This window comes from Buteo buteo, chromosome 2 (genome assembly GCF_964188355.1).
Source record: "Buteo buteo chromosome 2, bButBut1.hap1.1, whole genome shotgun sequence".
NCBI classification, from domain to species: Eukaryota; Metazoa; Chordata; class Aves; order Accipitriformes; family Accipitridae; genus Buteo; species Buteo buteo.
This window is the reverse complement of record NC_134172.1, coordinates 71136213-71154858: the sequence shown is the minus strand read 5'-3', so window position 1 is coordinate 71154858 and position 18646 is coordinate 71136213. Positions and strand designations below refer to the sequence as shown.

Here is an 18646-nt window from a genome sequence, read left to right as displayed (position 1 = left end):
TACTGTGCCTGATCTCTGACTCTGTGGGACCCGTCCTTGGGAAGGGGAGGGGGAAAGGGGGACAGAAGCTCTTTCTATGACCCTTCAGTTCTTTGATGTTACCAGAGCCATGGCTAGCCACGTGAACTGGCTAGTAGGCTTTTACTTAGCTTACTACTCTTCAGAATGAGCATTCAAGTCTAGCTCCAGGCAATGCATGTACATCTATAAAACATGAACAATAATTTTAAAGATGATGAAATGAAACTGAAAATAGCAGCTTCTAGGCACAATGAGAGAAATACATAGTTGAAATTTTAGCACAATCACTATTACCAGGCCACAATTTGTTAAAAATGAAGCTTCCCCAAAGACTTAGCACCTTCTTATTTGCACTGTGATTACAGTTATCAATGTAAGGCCTGTTGGTGCACTACAGGGAAGCTTGGTTATAGATGCACTTTTAAAATATCAGAGTATTTTCATGGTGCCTGTGACTTGTTAAATTGTTTTATAATTTAAATCTGTAAATTTTTGTAGTGGATTACAGATGTTACTAAAAGCAAATTCTCACTTCTGTGGATGCTGCACTGGAACTTCTTCCTCACTCTAGACATAGCACCATAGATTTTTGAGGTAGTACTGTTATTTCTGCTTTACAGGACTGTTGATCTGTACTGAGAGTCTTGTTATTTCTGCTTTACAGGACTGGTGGTCTGTACTGAGAGTCTTGTCTGTAACAAATCAAAACTTTTTAACCTGTTTCCATTTATTGTTGTCCAGGGGTTAAATCTAGCCATCTTAGTGAAGTGCCAAATTAAACAACAGGCGGTCTTTACTTGTAGTCCTGTATATGCCTTACTGCAGTCCTCAGTTCTTCTCAGCCCAACATGGCAAGGAGGCATTTGAACACACCTCCATGATAAGGGCCTTTTTGAAAGGCTGCTTTGTGATGACTTGTGGATCTAGGCTCTCTCCAGGAAAAGCAGAAACCGAACAATGTTTAGATTAGGAAGGGCAGGGAACTATGCCTTGCAGGCCAGACTCACCTATAACTCAGCCTTATACAACTCTTCTCTGGCCATGCTCGTTTCTTGTTTTCTTAAAAATTACCTAAAAATAAAAAAAAAAGCTTGTATGTATTGAATGTGTGGTCTGCCAAATGTACCCAAAAGTCAAACAGATCTTTCAGTAAGAAAAGTTTTCCTGCCCTTAGGGTAAAGTAACCAAATGTATTTTACAATCATCAGACTTGATTTTTCAGGTCTTAATAGCCTTTTTCTACTTCTAATTACCTTTGGAAGCATCTTTTGCCTTAAACCTTACCACAGTCTTTTAAGCCACCAACAGGAGAGATGCCACAATGGTTTTCTGTTGCAAATCCTGTTCAAGTGTTGATAAACAGTTTTCAGGTTGCATTGCTGGGGTTGGGGAAAGAACCATGTTTATTGATCAACATACTATTTTCTGAATGTCTTTTGTGTATGCTGTGGTTCTTGAAATTTACTGTTGACTTGTACGTGCAATTGGGCTGAAAAATGAGTCTTGGCAACAGCATCTGAAAATTATTTTCAAATGCACACATTGCTCTAAGTCAATGAGAAATAAACTCACACAGCCTGCACCTGTTGTTTATGACACTCTTTCCTCCTGAGGTCTAACAATGGGCATCAGTATATGTTTTGTTTTGGTGAGGTGCTGCAGCTGCTCTAGAGACTTTTGAGGCCTCTGTTTCTTATTTGAGAAGCTGAGCCACTAATTGGTTGGGTAACAAAGCTTCATTCCAGAAGCTTGCTGTGATCTTGCATTATATGCCCTATGAAACTGCCTCTTACTCATGTCAAGTTACGTATGTATTCCCATTTGAATCTGAAAGCAGAGACATTCATGGTAGAGTTATTGAAAACTGTGTGGAGTGGGGATGGTGTAAGTTGTGTTATATATGTTTTTGTGGTTTCTTTTTTATTTTTTAAAGTAAAAGTAGCTCTTAAAATGACAGCCCTTTTAAATGAAGGCCAATTAAAATATTCTGTTTTGACATTCATGTGTCTTAGTATTGGGGAAGGAAGGAGGGAAGAGGGGAGTAGGAGGATATATGGGCTCTCATACATCCCCAGCAAAATCTGATGCCTTTATTTGTCATCTCTCACCCTGCAACAAACACACGCCACCAAAACTTGCATTGGGTTTAACCTGGATCTAAAATGATCAGAAGCTCTATATGCAGTTTCAGAGCAGAAAGGACTGCAGAGAGAGCCCTCTGCTTGCAGAGATGCCCTTCTTACAAGGGGAGTCCTTTTTTCTCTGATTTCAAGCCTAACATCTTAAGAAGCTTCACTCGTGCAGTGAAGGAGATATACTTTCTTTATTGAACTGGGTATAAAATCTGGTTTTGCCCTAATATGGGAAATGCTGTACCGAGAGATGGCGCATTCGTAGTAGAGTCTGGAAGAAATCACTTCTACTCTCTTCTTAACCCATGCAAATGGCATTTAACAGATAGATTCACTTCACTTACTTTTGCTGGGTCTACTTGTTTGCCTTTCCTTGCTGTCATTAACTTGCATAAATAATTATGCATATAAGTTGTCCTTGCAAAAGGACTGTACAAGGAAAACCCTTTCCTATTCTGCGATATTGCATAGTTTCTCAGATAATAGCTTAAATCTCCAAAGCAAATCATATTTGTGACTAAATTTTGTAGAAAAATACAATTCAAATTATGTTGACACTTGATTGTTGCAGTAGCTCGCAGCTCAGAATGCAGCTTTTGACTGGCAAGATGAGCACTTCTATGGCATTTGGGACAACCATCACCCAGCTTTTAGAGTTGGCAACAGCTAAGCTGGGAGCAGGGTTAGTGGTGACGCATTTTCTTTGGGAGTTAATCCCCACTTGGAATTTTTCAGCATATGAGAAATCTCCGGCTGTGTGTGTCTGCTGTGTTTAAGTTTTGTGAAATGTGTTGGTATCCTACCAAGTGGATTCTCCAGAGCACTTCTGCACAGAACTGGCAGGCTCCTCCTTTTTGACAGCCTGTTTGCTGAAGTTGTTTACAGAAAAGAGAAGTTGTGTGGTGATAACTCAGGGTGTTTCTGTTTTCAAAGATCCAGCACTCAAAATAACAGCTGTTTTTTCTTTGATTCAAGAATAACTAAACAAACCCAGCTGAATTGCCCAAACTTCCCTGAGAGGCAAGCTTTCAATCTAGACCTGCTTTGTGAGAAATCAAAATGTAGATCACTCTTCCACTTCTAAATGTATATTTTCTTTAAATAGGCACTAGTCTTCTGGGCTCCAACGGAAGTTCCTTAAACTCCTTTATAGATTATGCCACGAGGAGCGTGAATGAGCTTGGGCCTGTTGCAGAACGGCTTTGTTGGCCAGTTTGGCAGAAGGCTTTGGTTTTTTTGCCAACCTAAACAGCAGTCTGAATTCTGTCTCTTGCATGAAGGACAAAGAGAAAGCCTGTGTTCTCTTTTCAGAACTTCAGTTAGCACCCCGTACTGGGATCTAAGGGTACCATCCAGCCAGAACCGCTCTTGTGATTTCTGCCCGCTTTGAGTGCGTGCTGGCCTGGCTCACAGGGGTTTGTGGAGTAGGAGAAACAAACCTTAAGGGAGAATAAAAAAGGAAAGTCTGGGTTTTTTGGATACATACCTACTGTCAGTCTTGTTCTTATAGGTGAAAACTTATGTGAATAGGTAGTACTCATGCAAGTATCTTTAGGCAGTAGTCCATCGATGCATCTCTGTGCTTTTGATGGAAGTGATGTTTCATAGCTTAGCCTTACGATAAGCTGTACTAACCTTGAAACTGGTGCTTATTATGGGTAGGAGAAACCTCACAACAATCACACTGTTAAAGTTGCATGGGCATTTTCACCTGTGTTCAATAGGGGAAAAAAAGAAATCTCATGATTAACAGTGAGTCCAATCCAGTTGACCAGAATTGGTTTTTTGTATTAATGCAAGTTTGGATTCACAGGCTTAATAGTGGGATTCAGACAGGTCTATCCACCAAGAGCCCTTCTGGCCTGGTGGTCTTTAATACATGGAGTGACTGGACAGAAGGGGAGTAATTAGGGCACAGTCTCAGCAGTAGGAGAAAGGAGTGCAGATCCTTTGAGGCTGAAGACTGAATTGAGTTCAGCTTTTATATGCCCTGCCTGATTACTTATGTTCCTCTGAGAACATAAACCAGGAAGTGTCCTCCTTATACATCCTGCAGAAAAATGCCGCAAGGTGAGGGAAACAGCAGAAATCCCAAGTATTTCATCCCTCCACAGGTTTGGTGGTTTATGGCAAAATAATATCTCACTGGGAATCCATGCTCGGTGCTGGCAAGGCTGAAGTACCTCTGAATGTGTGCAGATGCAAAGCTTCTAATGTTGTGGGAGGTTCAATCTAGGAAACATGAGCTCTGATGAATTGTAAACCCCTTCAAGGCCAGGCTGGGCATGTGTGTTTTGGACCTAAACACTGAAGTCCTGCAACAGTGGTAAAGCAAGCTAAAGGAGAGCTACGTGCTGCATTTATGTTGGTCTTAACAATTATGGCATTGTAGTGTCATGCATTTAATAATAAACCAAAGGCCAACATGTAGGCAATATAGAAATAGAATGGGGACAACAAAAATGATCAGACATGTGGGGCCACTCTCTTTATTTTTTTTTTTTTAACAGAATTTTCCAGTCTTGAAAAGGTGTTGATGGATAATACTTGTACAGGCATATAGATGTTTGCTGTGCGGAATGTGGAAAGCAAATGATTAGCCACCATTTCTCTCAGTAGAGGCACAGACACCACCACCACCACCACCCCCCGCCATGTCAAAGAACTTGTTCCACAATTTAAAGTTAAATAATGAAATTTCTGCATACTTTTAACCTACACAGAGATTTTGTGTCAATGATTTCAGGAAGTGACTAGACAGACCAAGGAAAAGCATGTGACAATTAAAGGCAACAGTCTGCTTGCCAAGTCTGGTGCATAACAGATCTAAGCTATGGATTGCCTCAAATTTGAGTATGTGTCTGGGGAAAGCCTGCTATATTTGTCTTATTTCCTATGTTTTTTCCCTGAATATCCCCTACTGGCTTCTGTCAATGTCAAGATGCTGGGAGAGATGGATTCATAGATCTGTCCCAGTATGATGTTTTGTTTGCTGCACAAATGTGGAACAAGGTGATGGATCATGCCCAGAGAGCTTACAACCAAGAGATAATAGATGCTTTAGAGCAGACTTCATTCTTTCCTTCACCCTTTGCTCTCTCAACTTGTTATCTTGCAGCAACAGGGAGCGTGTGCTTGTTTGGAGGGCAGCTGAATAGCTGTATTTTGCTAGAGGGTTTTAGTAATTGTCAAAGGGGCAAAACAGATTTAACTTGTTATTCCTGTCTCTTTCCACAGAAGTGTCATTTTGCATTACTGCATTGCTATATTAAAAGCTAAAAATGAAAAATCTGAGGAATGGATCCCTCTGACTCTTCTTAAGAAATGCTATGGATGCGAGTAATTTGCTTCCATCAGTAAACATGGCAGGCTTTGGCTAAAAGGCTCTTACTGTCAGAAACGTGTTTTATTTTCTGCATAGTGAGAGAATGCAGATGGTTGTTAATGTGACTCCATGGAACTGGCCTGTCTGATGAGCCCCAGCTGGGTGATACTGGTTAATTTAGCCAATTAACCTGTATTAGGTGAGCTCCTAGAGCATTACCTCTATGCTGAGGAAGACAGTGGTGTGTTGCACTGCAGGATGCTCTTGAGAATTGTCCCTGTGCAACATGAGAAGCTGGAGAGAATTGGAGCTCTGCTTTTCAACTTCTGCTAGAGAGCAGAAGTTCATTTCCCTGTAACTGATTAGTCCTCATTATCGTTTGGATCTTTTCAGACTTCTAGTGGTTCTATGTTGTACAACTAAATGCAGCTGACTTTATCCTACCGTTTGGTCATTATATTCATATCTATGAGATTACAGTTTTGTTATAAACAATTCACTTTTTTCAAAATGCCAGTACTTAAGTGGAAAAACAAACTGTCTTTTGGTGCCACAAGGCATATCAGTAGGGAACAAAAGTAACATGTAGAAAAAACAAACTTGCTTTACTTAACTTTAAATATGTTTTCCCTCTCCTGGTTAGCCAAGTTGCATTTTGGGAGACAGTTCATCCAAGTTTCCTTAGACTGCTTTGCAATGGCTTTGGGAAATTAATGGCTGTGATACAGTAGATAATTGGGAAGTCTTTAGAGCAGGACTTGTCAAACTCTTGTAAACCATAGCCAGTGTCCTCTGGGGCTATAACGGGATTCATCCATGACTGTATGAACCATGTAACTTGCCATATACCACTGCACAAGCTTCCTCTGCCAGCCAAAGGAATTGTTTATTAATATTTGAAGGATAATGAAGTTTTTCAGTGGCTTTTCCAGGTGGCATGTGCTGTGCAGGAGGGAAATTAATGACAGTTTTCCTTTTATTACATGTGTTGTAATTCCTTCCTATCTGGTATGGTGTATGCCTGACTATCTGTCCAGTGGCTGTCAGCAAGCAGCCTATACTGTATTTGTCAGCACTGGCGTCCGTGTCGGATGCTGCAGAAGGATGGAGAGCACTTCAGAATTTTGGCCTGTTGGACTCTTCTTCCAAGACTGTGGCACAGGTCTCTGTCTAAAGGGTGCTGAGAATTCTGTGTAAAATATGCAATCTTTTTGCCTACCTCTTTCTCTGCTGGTACAATCAAAGATACTGGTCAGAGAGGCACCCTCTCTTTCCTTTTGTTCCCTGTGTTCTTTACTAAATGTCACAGTTCAAATCCTAACAGCTATTCCCACTGCTAAACACTTCTGTGCATTCTGGTCTTACTGACACTTAGGCCTTTGTGTCTTCTGCTACAGCCCCTTTGACACAGAGAACCTGTTTTTGTCACCTGGAACCACTGCCAAGTTTTCTGTGGGTAGCAGGAAGAGCTCGTTGTACAACTGGACCCCACCAAATACACCCAGCTTCAGAGAGAAATATTACCTGGTAAGTATGCTGAGGAAAGCGAAATGCAAAGCACAGATCTAGGACTTGATTTTTGGATTAGATTAAGCTATTGAAGAACATACTCAGAAATGTGAAAATGTAGCACTCCAGGGCCTTTGCTGTTTATTTTGGGGCTTCATTATATTTTTCTTTTAACCCCTATTCTTTTGAGTTCCATTTTAGGTTTTGTAAAAGAAAAAAAACCCTGCCAAATATTCCTCTTGGCAGCCAGAGAAAAAAAAAACCCTGCCAAATATTCCTCTTGGCAGCCAGAATGGTAAGGGTGTAGGCATCTGCTCTAATAGTCTGTGGAGGGAATCAGACTATGAACTAGTCTGTCTCGGTAGCCATGGAGCAGAATGGCATCTTAGAGGTGCTATGTGAAACAAGCCTTCCTCTTCTGTAATCCCACTTTTTGCTAAGTGTAGCCCAGGGGAAGAGAAAACCCTGTCTTCTTTCTATTCATTCAAGAGGGTTTTGTTTTAATGATTGTTTTGTATGATTCTGTTAATTCTGCCATATGTCTCAAATACTAATAACATCATATGTATGTTCCCCTAACATCCAGTCTGAGTCAGGTTTGGTGTTGCTTCACCAAGGCAGCAGAATATACGGTCTTTTTCAGAAAGGTTTATTTTTTGTACAGGGTATGTTGGATTCTTCAAAATGAACATTTCCTCTAACCACTACATTCACATCCTGTCCTGAGCTGATGTGACATGAAAGCTGCTTGGCAAGGTTTTTTTTTCCAGAAACAACTTTTTAGCTGTCTTGGTAACTTTCATCTGAAAGATCTAAAGCACAGTTACTACTGCTCCACTTAGTTCATCCAGTAGGCTCTTAGTACTTTGTTTTAATAGTTTCTTTTGTCCAGTCTATGCTGGCCTGGCTTCTTTGTGCTGAAGAGCCCTGTGGTTTTGATCAGTTTGGGTGCGTATGTTTCCAAGAACAGGAAACCATAGTTCTCTATTTTAGGCAGTATCTTATGCTTTTCAATTGTATATGTGCTCACTTACAAATCTATTTGCTGCAGTCTGTTTTGCAACAAAGGCAGAACCAAGGGGATGTAAGTGATGAAGCTCGGCCTCCCAGCATATTGAGCTACTTGGCTGCCTGTGATTTTGATGTACGTGGGAAGAGTGAGCCTCACAATCCTGCAGAGACAAGTGAGGCAGACTCGTTCAGCTCTGAGGATCAGAAAGGGACTGAATCCAGAAATACAACTCCAGCTCTAGACCATAGGACCTTGCCACTGGTGATTATTCAGGAGACTTGTGCAGAAGAGCAACAGCATCCTCTTCCAAATCACACAACTCTAGATATCCTGAAGAAGACTCCGTGTGTGGATGGATTTCCAAATAACCCATCTAGTTTTCTGCATCGTCACAAAGGCAGTAGAGGTTCTTTCAACCAGACCAGAAATCGCCGTCTGACGGAGCAAGAAGACATTAGCCAGAAAAGCTTGAATGCTGCAAATGACATAAAACTAGATGGATGTACAAAGTCAATTGATAAGACTGTCCAAGAAGTGTTAAATATGCTGAAATTGCATGATGTGGGGCAAGCCCAACTGGAGAAATTGGAATACCAGGTTTCATCTCTGAGGGATAAATTAAAGGTATGGTAGTGTTTTACTCCTGGTAGATGGTGCAGCTTCCACTGTTACTCCTAAAACTGTAGAAGTTTCATGAAGCTGTGGTGGATTTAATTTAATGATGTATCGATGGCATGTTCCCAGAAAGTAAGTTTGGCCACCAGAGGTCAGGCACTACTCGGAAAAGGCAGCCTTGAGAGCTAACTACACAGGAGCATTATGTTGCACAGCATGCCAGAGGCAGCCTTTGAATGCTGTGCGCAGATCAATAAATTGGAAAAAGACATTAAGAAACTGCATGCAGTCAAAGTGGAAACTACTCTGGGCTAAGCAGAATCTGAACTGTATGTCAGAGCCTCTGTGTTTTGGTTTGCTTCTAATTTTTTGGATGTTTTTCAGATTTAGTATACATTGAGATGACTGCATCAGTTCATCAAACCTAATGTTTCTCCAGGATCACCTAGCTTTTGCAGGCGGTTCAGTCTGTCTGACAAGTCATAGGATGCTGAAAGCACTTCCTTCTTTAGAGGAAAGGTCCTGGAGAAGAGCTTTCTGCAAGCAGTGGGTTATATTGCAAATTTGGTAGTGTTGTAGTACGTGGGGCCAGTGTGCAGACTTGGGACATAAAATACTGTAAGACTTCATCTAAGGTCTGGAATAATAAATGATGTTAACAAAACTACACTGACTTCCTATTCCAGTGCAACCACTTTAAAAATGCAAATTAAAAAAACCCAACACACTAAGTGCTCTCAAAGCAGCCTTTCCAAAGGGGAGAAAGTTAGTGGTCCCATGAAATCCACTATTGATATAGAAGTTCTTGGATACTATGCTGGAATGCAACAGACCCCCAAGATTGCTACTCCTAGATCTGAAACAGGGAATAAGTAAAAATTGCACTACTGGCAGAAGATGCAGAGAAAATGAGCTCTCATACCAACCTTAACAGGCATGGAAATCCAAAGAGGAATACAGACAGATTAAAATATTGCAGGATATTTTGAATTTAATTAGCAATGTTATTTTGGGATCAGAGTGCTGTACCAAGAGCTAACTTTCCTGATGTGTTAAGAATGAAGTCAGAAAAGCAAATTGATTTGTTTTTAAGAGTGATTTGAAAAACAGCGAGGAACTCATGCAAAATGACTTGATAAATACAAACAATATTTTTCCTTCCATTCCATCAACAGCTGAAGACACTCCATCACAAACATTCGTCTATGGAAAGTTTAATGGTGGAGACAGTACTGGAAAGTTTTGACTTTTTAAACGCTGACTGTAGTGCTGATGAGCTTTCATTATTTGGAAGCATAAGAACAGCCAGTATCAGGTATGTATCTGCAGCACTTCATTATAGGGGACAAGGGAAAGGGGTAAAGAGGGCTGATCCCAGGAACGCTTGCCAATACACCGATACACTTTACTTGGCTAAGTAACGGTTGTGCAGAGCTGCTATTGGTATGAACATCCAGGATAGAAACCAATTTTTTTGAATACTCTGAGATTCATAATTCAGAATACCTACCAGACTGAAATGGCACAAAACTTAAACTGAACTTATGGAAAAGATTGCAGAATGATACCTGCAGGATACAATGGAAGGCCTAACATGTAGGACTGCTAGAAACAGATTGCAGGAAACAGCCTTATCAGACAATGCTGAACAGTTCTGCCCTAGCAAAGGAGAGCTACGAGTAACTTGGAGAACTCTTCTACATGTTCTTTCTTTTGAATTCAATTTTGTGTTTTGCAAGTTGTGTAGCACTGAAACTTATGTTCCAGAGCTACAAGCCTGATCCTGGGAGACTTACTACGCTCCCAGTATCATCGAGTTGGGAGAACACCAAGGGATTTGCCTGTTCTATGTGCTGCTTTTGCAGTTCACCCACTGCAAATGAGCCAGCAACTCAATTGACGTTATCTGGAAGCATCTTTTACTAGTATTGATTCTCCAAAATGGGATTTTGTGGGATCAACTCATCTGATATTAGTGTCTTAGAATGTGTTTTAGAAATAAAGTCCTCATGTTTTTAAGAAGTGTTATAAATGCAATAAAAAATGCTGTTATCTGTTAAATGCCACCTGGCTTGTACTTCTGCAACTTGCTTGAAGGCTACTATTGAGACTGCACGTCTTCATATTTACGTAGTGATGAGAGTTTTAACTCTTTCCCCCCCCCCCCATCTCAACAGCACTTACAATGACAACACGCTTCAGTCCCTGAGCTGTGAGATGAGAACAGAAACAAGAGATGTAACTACTGGTGATGACAACTTAGATGCACTTTTGATAACTCATCTGAAGCTGTGCAAAGGTCTTTTGCAGGTAAGGAATAGCCTATGGGTTTCCAGGGCACTGGTTGTAATTGTTGATTCTGATAATGGACAAAAGTGAACATGTAACTGGTTCTTTTATAAAGCAGAAAGACTCCGAATAGGAATGGAGTCCCAAAAATGCAGTGTATAGAATCATAGAATCATTTAGATTCAAAAAGACCTTTAAGGTCATCGAGTCCAACCGTCAACCATGCCCACTAAACCATGTCCTGAAGTGCCTTGTCTACATGCATATATGTATACGTGTGTATGCACAAAACATGTCATACAAAACTCTGCTGCTTTTTTTCAGCCTCTGGGTTTTCCTGAAGCTTGCAGTAATACCTTTAGGCCCAAAGTAGGCTGCAAATGCAGTAGGACAGATTTGGGTTGAATTGTGTATCAATAACAGGTGATGCATTTTTTAACAAATGAAAAACTGCTAGCAGTAAGAAAGAAACTGGTAGCATGTAGGGCAAGAAAAAACTCTTATCTTGTCTTGGGACCTCTTTCCTCAATTAATTTTGGTTGTAGTGCTCAAGCACATTATCGTCCTCAAAGTATTACCTCTGATGAGAATGGGCAGCAGAGGACAGTGTAACTATTAGTATTGATCTGCTACACCGCTGTCAATGGAGAGGGGCAGGGAAGAATGTCAAATGCCAGACAGCCTGTCCCAGCATAATGTGATTTACTCATCCTGTCCTCCTGAGCAGTTTTGCACTCAGAAGTGACCTGTCTGTGCTGTGATGGGAAAAGAGGCCTTTTGAGAGCAGCTGGTGTGTTTTCTCACAGATTTTAGAAGTTTGATTCTAAGAAACAAATCGTCATTCATCTTGAGCTTGATACTGCCTTTCTTTCAGCTACTAAGATAAGCATGTTGCATTTCAGAAACTGAGGCCACCAAATGTAGCCCAGGTTGTGCAGGAGAGCATTTTGGAAGAAGTATCAGAGCAGACGCGAGTCCTGGGGCATGTCTTGGATATGTCTGTTGAAGAAAGTGAGTAACTGCATTATTCTAAGGCATGCCAGAGATGTGAGAGGTACAGGTAACTCTGCTTGAGCTTCCACAGACACATCAGGGTTTCATTCTAAATTCATTACAAACATTCACATAATTAAACCAGCTCTCATATCTAGATTCTTAGAATAAATAGGGCTCATTGTTTGTATGGTTTTTTTCCCCTGCAAGGAAGCAAAAAATTTGAAGAAGTTTGGCTCAAAGAAATAGTAGCTGAACTGATATGTTTTAGAAACAGGGGTGTTATAGATGATGGAGTTTGCAGTCGAAGAACAGCAGAATAGCCTTAATAAAATCCCCTTTTGTATCTATGCTTTTACTTAGTAAGCAAACAGCCCAACTTCTGTACACATTTGCAAGAAAAGTTTGGCGTGCAATTTTTCCCATCACAGGCCTTCCTGCTACTAAATTCTTCCACTGACTGTTGGATATGACAAAATGATAAGGGCACAGTGGGAGACTTTGAAGGCTTTTCTTCTCATCTTAGTAAATATAGTGGCAAGAATGCAAATTTTAGTTGGAAGCATTTGCTGACAGATTTTATCCTGAAGGATGTGAGAATAAACTGTTCCCTGGAGCAAGGCTCCAAAGGGCCTTTGGCACAACAAGATGAGGAAAGTGTAGGAGTCTTAAGTGCAGAACACAAGTTCAACATCTCTGTAGGTAAGAGTGAGAAATGACAGGGTTTAAATGATAGCGAGAAACCACAGGGTATCACTTCAAGTGCTCTTTTGAAGTGTTTGATGAAAGAACGCCTGCCTCAGCCTATGCACTGAGGTTCAGAGTTCTCCACTTGTGAAGGTACTTATGACAGGATCTCTAAAATGCTTGGAAATGGCACATTTCTTGCTGGTAGAAGTGGAAACAGTTAAACTTGCAGAAAGTTCTTCTGAAACTTGACTCAGATGCTGGGTTAAAATGAATAATGAGAGGCAGGAGAGCTGCTAGGCATCTCATTCAGGTCTCGTAATGACAGTTTAGGAACTCAACCCGAGCTTGGTGAAATCAATGCTTGCAGATGTTAAAATACTGGCAGCGAATCTCCAGCTTTGAATAAAGCCATCTATATAACACAAATACAAGTTATGCTGACACATCTCTAGATATGCCATCTGGTGCCTAATTTCTCATGTAAAAACCAAAATCTGCTAGACCTCACTGACTTTCTAAAATGTTATTTTCCAGTTATTCAGAAGACTAAAAAGAAGAAGCACTATCTGAAAATCTGGAGTGATCTTGCAGAGCCTGGCAGCATCTTGTTTGCTTCAGCAGAAAGATTCCGTCATGCACTAAAATACACATTGATGCTCAAAGTGAAAGAAAAATACCCTGGTCAATTAGAAGCAGGTATCAGTTGATCAGTCTGTTCATTGAACACAACACAAGGCCCCTGTGGTTTCATTTTATTTCAAGGCTAAAAATTGTCCTTGTGCATTTTAAAAATAGATTAAAACTTGTATGCACTTGTTTTAAGCAGCTTACATCTAACCAACCTTTCATTTTCTCATTTGTTCTTTTCTGTGTTACTTTCAGTATTGCAGAGGTTGCTAGAGCAGATCATCACCTGTGACGGGTTGCTCCCCTCTCTGTACCTCCAAACAGAACCGGTTACTTTATTCCAATTTTATAGCTACCTGGAGAAACACCACATTATCAGCCTGGAGAAACACTTGGGAAAACTTGCTAAAGAAGGTAATGGCAGTGCTTGGCTCCTTCGCTTGAACTCACAAGCCCAGCAGCTGGCTGTTGCTCTCCAGGTTACTACTCAAGATATACTTTCAGAACAAAAAAACAGCCCAACCATTGCACTGACAATTTTTTTCCATTTTAATTCCCTTTATGACCATGCAATTTTAATTAGAACAGGAAAGACGTGCTTGAGTCCCATATCTAGCTGGGTAGAAACAAAACAGAGATGTGAAGGATAGATCTATCTTAAGAGCCCTAAAGTGCGTTCTGTGATATTCTGAAGTTAAAGCAGAAACAAAGTTGGCAACAATCTACAGCTAGGTTCAAGGACTGACTAAATGTCTGTAGCTTTGTGTGACTATTGGAGTTGTAATCAGACACAGATAATGGCAGTAAAATTTCAGAGGTTACTAACGTGCGTTTTCTGGCACAAGGTAGCCAGTATCTTGCTGAAGCCTAGTCCAACATGTGAAAGTACTTTTAAAACTTAGTCTGTGTCAGAAAAGAATTCTTTTAAAAACAGTCCTGATATTGGCTGCATGTTTAGTCTTACTTTGATGCAGATGACTCGTCTGGTGGGGAACTGAGAACTTGTGCATTGCTAGTCACTGAAAAAGACCTGGAATATTCTTCAAACTGAAACTGTCAATCCAGTGTCTGATTTCTTTTTCTTTTTTATTTTTTAAACATAGAGGGTTTTCTCTTTGGCCAGTACAGCAAGATCTTTCAGAGATGTTTAAAAGTATTTTGCTTGATCGTGTTTTCCTTATTTTAGGACTACTCCACTTGTCCTAATGTCCAAAGGCGCAGGAGTTCTTTTGCACTGTATGTTGTACTCAATACACCCAGGTCTTACAAGGACCAGGGCTTCGCTGCACCCTGTGAACTCAATATTGTGAAATAATAATCTCTGCTCCATTTGTCAGACAGTCTTGGCATAGGAGGAAATGAAACAATGACATGGAAAGAAGGTGAAAGGGGCAGTCATCCTGATTTGCTTCCTGCCGTGCTTGGCTCGCTTATTAGCCATGTGAATAACTCCATGTGGCTAAAGGAGACTGAATTAGAGAGGAGTTTGTCTTCTCTTGGTAATGTCTTCATTTGTCAGTTAGTGAAGTTGAGTCCTTTCACTTACAGTAATGCTAATTGAGGAGCTACAATGCCCTGGACGGCTAAAGAGCCTTAAAAAATTGAAAGGAAAGCGACTGAACAAACTCCAACCTCTACCACAGACTTTACGGCTGCTTGGGATTTTGCAGCTAGACGACAACCACCGCGTCAGCAAAGCAGCCACATCCTGCCTCTCCCGTGCGGCAGCAAACAAGAACTTCAGGGAAAAGGTAAAGACTGCAGTTCTTACTGGCTTTTCTAAATAGATGCTGAAATACATGGAACTTGTTTTATCCTAGAATAGCACTATTATCTGCTCCGCACTTCATTAATCTGTTAACTAGAACCTAAACTACATCAGTGCTCAAGTGATTTGTCTATATCCTTTATTCAATTCAAGAGAGGTAAAATAGTGCTGATGTCAGTTTATAAAGCCTTTCTTCTATTTTTTTCCATCTCTTTTTTCATCTAGGCTCTCTTTTTTTACACTGATGTTTTAGCTGACTGTGATGCAAGACTTCAGCAAGCTGCATGTTTGGCCCTTAAAAACCTCAGAGTAAGTATTTACAGCTCCGCTTTTTCTGTGCATGTCTGGCCAAAATTGCTAGATGCAAAAGTGTATCTAGTTGCTGCTTTTTTTTTTTTATTATTTTTATTTTAAGCTGGTAGGGTTAGTTTTTCAGCTTCCTTCTATTTTGAATTAATGAATTCTTTGGCTACCGAAGTTCTAAACTATTAATGCTATTCAAAAAGCAGCAGGCAGAGGGAGCTGCAGGCACCTTGGAGTGTCTCAATTTGGTGTGACAGGCACAGTACAACAGCAGAGAGGATGTTTTCTAACTTCTGCAATATTGTCAGTGGTGATGGACAACAGACACTGTCTGACTGGGGGACATCTAGCATGTAGAAAAATGAGCAACAGTCAGCTATATATGGAGTCAGCTTTAACTACAGAAATCTAAAGTTAAATCAGTTCATCTTTGTTTAACAATAGCTGATTATAGTCAGAAAATAAAAGTAATATTTGCATTGCTATTATAAGAAACCGTCAGATCAGATTTAAAGCTTTCCAACAGCCACAAGTCTGTAGTAAGTTAGTTTGCACACAAGGGATTATTGCGAGGACAGTTTCTACAAACATGTAGTCACAAGATAGGCCCAACAAATCAGAGTCTTATTCTCAAAGTCAGATTTGCAAAGCAACTGTTGCCCTTGCACAACCTGCATTAACTCTTTCAGTGAAGGTGCTGATTGGTTTATGCTAATTTAATGGTACTGCAGCAGTGAGCTCTTCCCTACAACTTTTACACTTTTTCATGCCCTAAAACAGGAGAGAAAGTAGCAGAGGTGAGATCATGCTCAGAAAAATTGACTGCAGGCTGGTATGTTGAGGGAGAAAAGAAAGGTCCAGTAGAATTGGAATGCAAGAAGAGATGGGAGTTGCTATGTATTTGTTTATCTTTTTTAAAAAAAAAAAGTTAATCAAAATGCTTGCTGAAAAGCTATTGTTGCAAGTTTTTCTTTTAAACAGGGTGTTGAGAGTATTGAGCAGGTTGCCCACCTGTGCCAATCTGAAACAGAGGAAGTTAGGAATGCAGCCAGGGAAACAATGTTATCCTTTGGTAAGTACAACCTTAAAATACAGATTCTGAAAAAATAATGTGAAATAGTGCAGAACCAGAACAGGCCTGAAGTTCAGCCTGAACACCTCGAGGACAACGGAAGTGTTTCATGAACAGCTATTTCATGCCATTAAGATAAACTTTGTATCACATATAATAACCAAACATTCCCATGAAAGTTTGTAGAACCAGACCAAGGAGATTTCTGTAGGATAAAGTGCTTTAAGAACCACTAAACTTTTTAAAGAAGTGGCAGATAAGTACTGAAAGTGCTGATAGTGCTGCTGGAGTACTTCTTAATAGTAGTACTGGCATCAGCAATTTTTTCCTCCTAGATTTTGTAAAAAGGACATTTGAATCTGGCAGGTCACAATAAAGCCTCTTCCAGCCTCTGAGATTAGCTAAACTGATTTAAAGATCTTTTATATAAATCAGAACAATACCAGACTCCTTGGACTGGTAATCTCTTCTAGCCACCTACAAACTGACTGGTTACTTCTAATTTTGATGTTCCTATTCTTCAAATGGTTTCATTCTGAATGCTGGAGGTGTAGAGTACAAACAAAATGGCTTTTATGCTGGTTCGTTACCTGTTACTTCACCTGAATTCAGTAGATCTACAGTGGAATTGAGCTGCTAATGAAATGTTAGTGTTCCCAATTTGCTACTGTCTGGTATTTGTACTTCTGCTGAGGGCACAGAAGCATTTGCCTAGGCTAAATATCTTAAATGCACAGCTGCTAGAGAGGATGTCTAGTTTATCTAGGAGACAGAATGTCCCTGTTCTGTTCTTCCTAAAACCCCTTCAATTCATGCTTAGTTCTGGGGATCTCCAGACTTGCTTCACAGAAACACTCAGATTCACATGTATCACAAAACAAGTTTTCCAACTGTGATGCTCCAAATTGTTACTCATGTGGAAACATTTACAGAAGGCCTGATTTTCCATGGTGGCTTCCAGCAGTTTTTGGAAAACTATTCCCTTAGAGATGTTTTTGTCACTACTGAGAGTTCTTGTCAGTTCCCAACAAGGTCACAACAGAAGTATTTCTAGAGTATCACATTTCTCAGGGTGTTTCTAACTGCTTTCTCTTCCTCAGCCTGTGATATATTTTCTCTTTCTCCATAGGTGAAAAGGGACGGCAAGCCTTTGAGAAAATGGACAGGATTTGCTGTGAATTAAGAGAAACTGTACAACAAGAGGCTGAAATTGAAATCACAGTATTTTAGTAGTGGAATATGAGGAGCTGAATCATACTTGTCCTCACAGCCACGTGTGAGGATTTTGTTTTGTTGTTTATCAGTGTCTGGTTTACTTATGCCCTGCTATATATGTGCTGCATACTGATAGAGTACAGGTTTATCTCCAAAGGGGGGAGAGTTTGCAGTCTACACTAAGTAGACTGGAATATGTTTTCTCATTGTCTCAGCACAGGATGAAATATCAAGTGCTGGATGAATAAAAACTAGGATCTCTTAGAATATGGAACCAGGTTGTCACTTGAGTTAAAATCCCCATCTCACTGGAATTATCTGCCCCTGCTCAAACTGTAAGTCAAACATGATCTATTTTCCCATAAAGTATTTTATTAATTTGGCATTTCTCAAAGAGGAGAGAAATGATCACTCTCCAACAGTCCGTCTAGAAACTAGCAGACAACAGATCATTTACATCAGCTGCCACATACATTAGAAAAAAAATCTAGCGGCACTGCTTGGTGGTTTCGTTTTCTTGCACAATTTAGTTGCAGAAGGAAAGCCTGTTACTTCAAAAGCCAATTTCTTCATAAGCATTGTAACTTAAGATAGGTTCAAGCAAGGATTGACAAGGGTATGTACCGAGTGTATATCCTCTGCAGTTTACAACAGGAAGGTATGTATTGTATTTGCCATGTGCAGGTCTGACTGACATACGGACAATTCTGTAGAAGTTGTTGAGGTTGGTTGTTTTTAAATTTATTCATTTAGTCACAGATCAAGACTTCTCATAAGCATACACCCATTGTCAGGCTCCTTACTCAACACTTGGGTAACTTAGTGGAGGGTAGCCATAAAGAGAAGCCTGGCTTCAGGTGAAATACTTGAAAGGGTTTGGCTTGTGTGTGTATATATTATTTTTTTTTACATATATATTACTTTTCTATTCAGTATTTATTTGTTGGATTTCATACTGTTTTCTAAAATTCTAATAAAACAGTTGAGACAAGTTCCTGCAAATGTTTCATACTGATGTGCTTGTAGTGTTGTAGACAAGTGTAAGGCATTAAACCCCCACAGGGAATTAAGATAC

At 40.1% G+C, this 18646-nt stretch overlaps 1 protein-coding gene across 8 annotated transcripts in view; it reads left to right on the top strand.

The window, feature by feature from the left end:
• The window catches only part of RIPOR3 (RIPOR family member 3), a 54105-nt gene extending 35543 nt beyond the window's left edge, over positions 1–18562 (top strand). For 7 of the 8 annotated variants that reach the window (XM_075019207.1, XM_075019234.1, XM_075019243.1 and 4 more), the window contains 11 exons: positions 6876–7005; positions 8039–8623; positions 9790–9929; positions 10792–10924; positions 11806–11914; positions 13121–13282; positions 13469–13627; positions 14762–14964; positions 15207–15290; positions 16266–16356; positions 17486–18562. In XM_075019207.1, the coding sequence (XP_074875308.1) occupies positions 6876–7005; positions 8039–8623; positions 9790–9929; positions 10792–10924; positions 11806–11914; positions 13121–13282; positions 13469–13627; positions 14762–14964; positions 15207–15290; positions 16266–16356; positions 17486–17586 (1897 nt within the window). In that variant the 3' untranslated portion in view covers positions 17587–18562. Of the gene's footprint in view, positions 1–6875; positions 7006–8038; positions 8624–9789; positions 9930–10791; positions 10925–11805; positions 11915–13120; positions 13283–13468; positions 13628–14761; positions 14965–15206; positions 15291–16249; positions 16357–17485 lie in introns of all 8 variants that reach the window. The other variant, XR_012648794.1, reaches the window with a different exon arrangement.
• Positions 18563–18646: the final 84 nt, after the last annotated feature.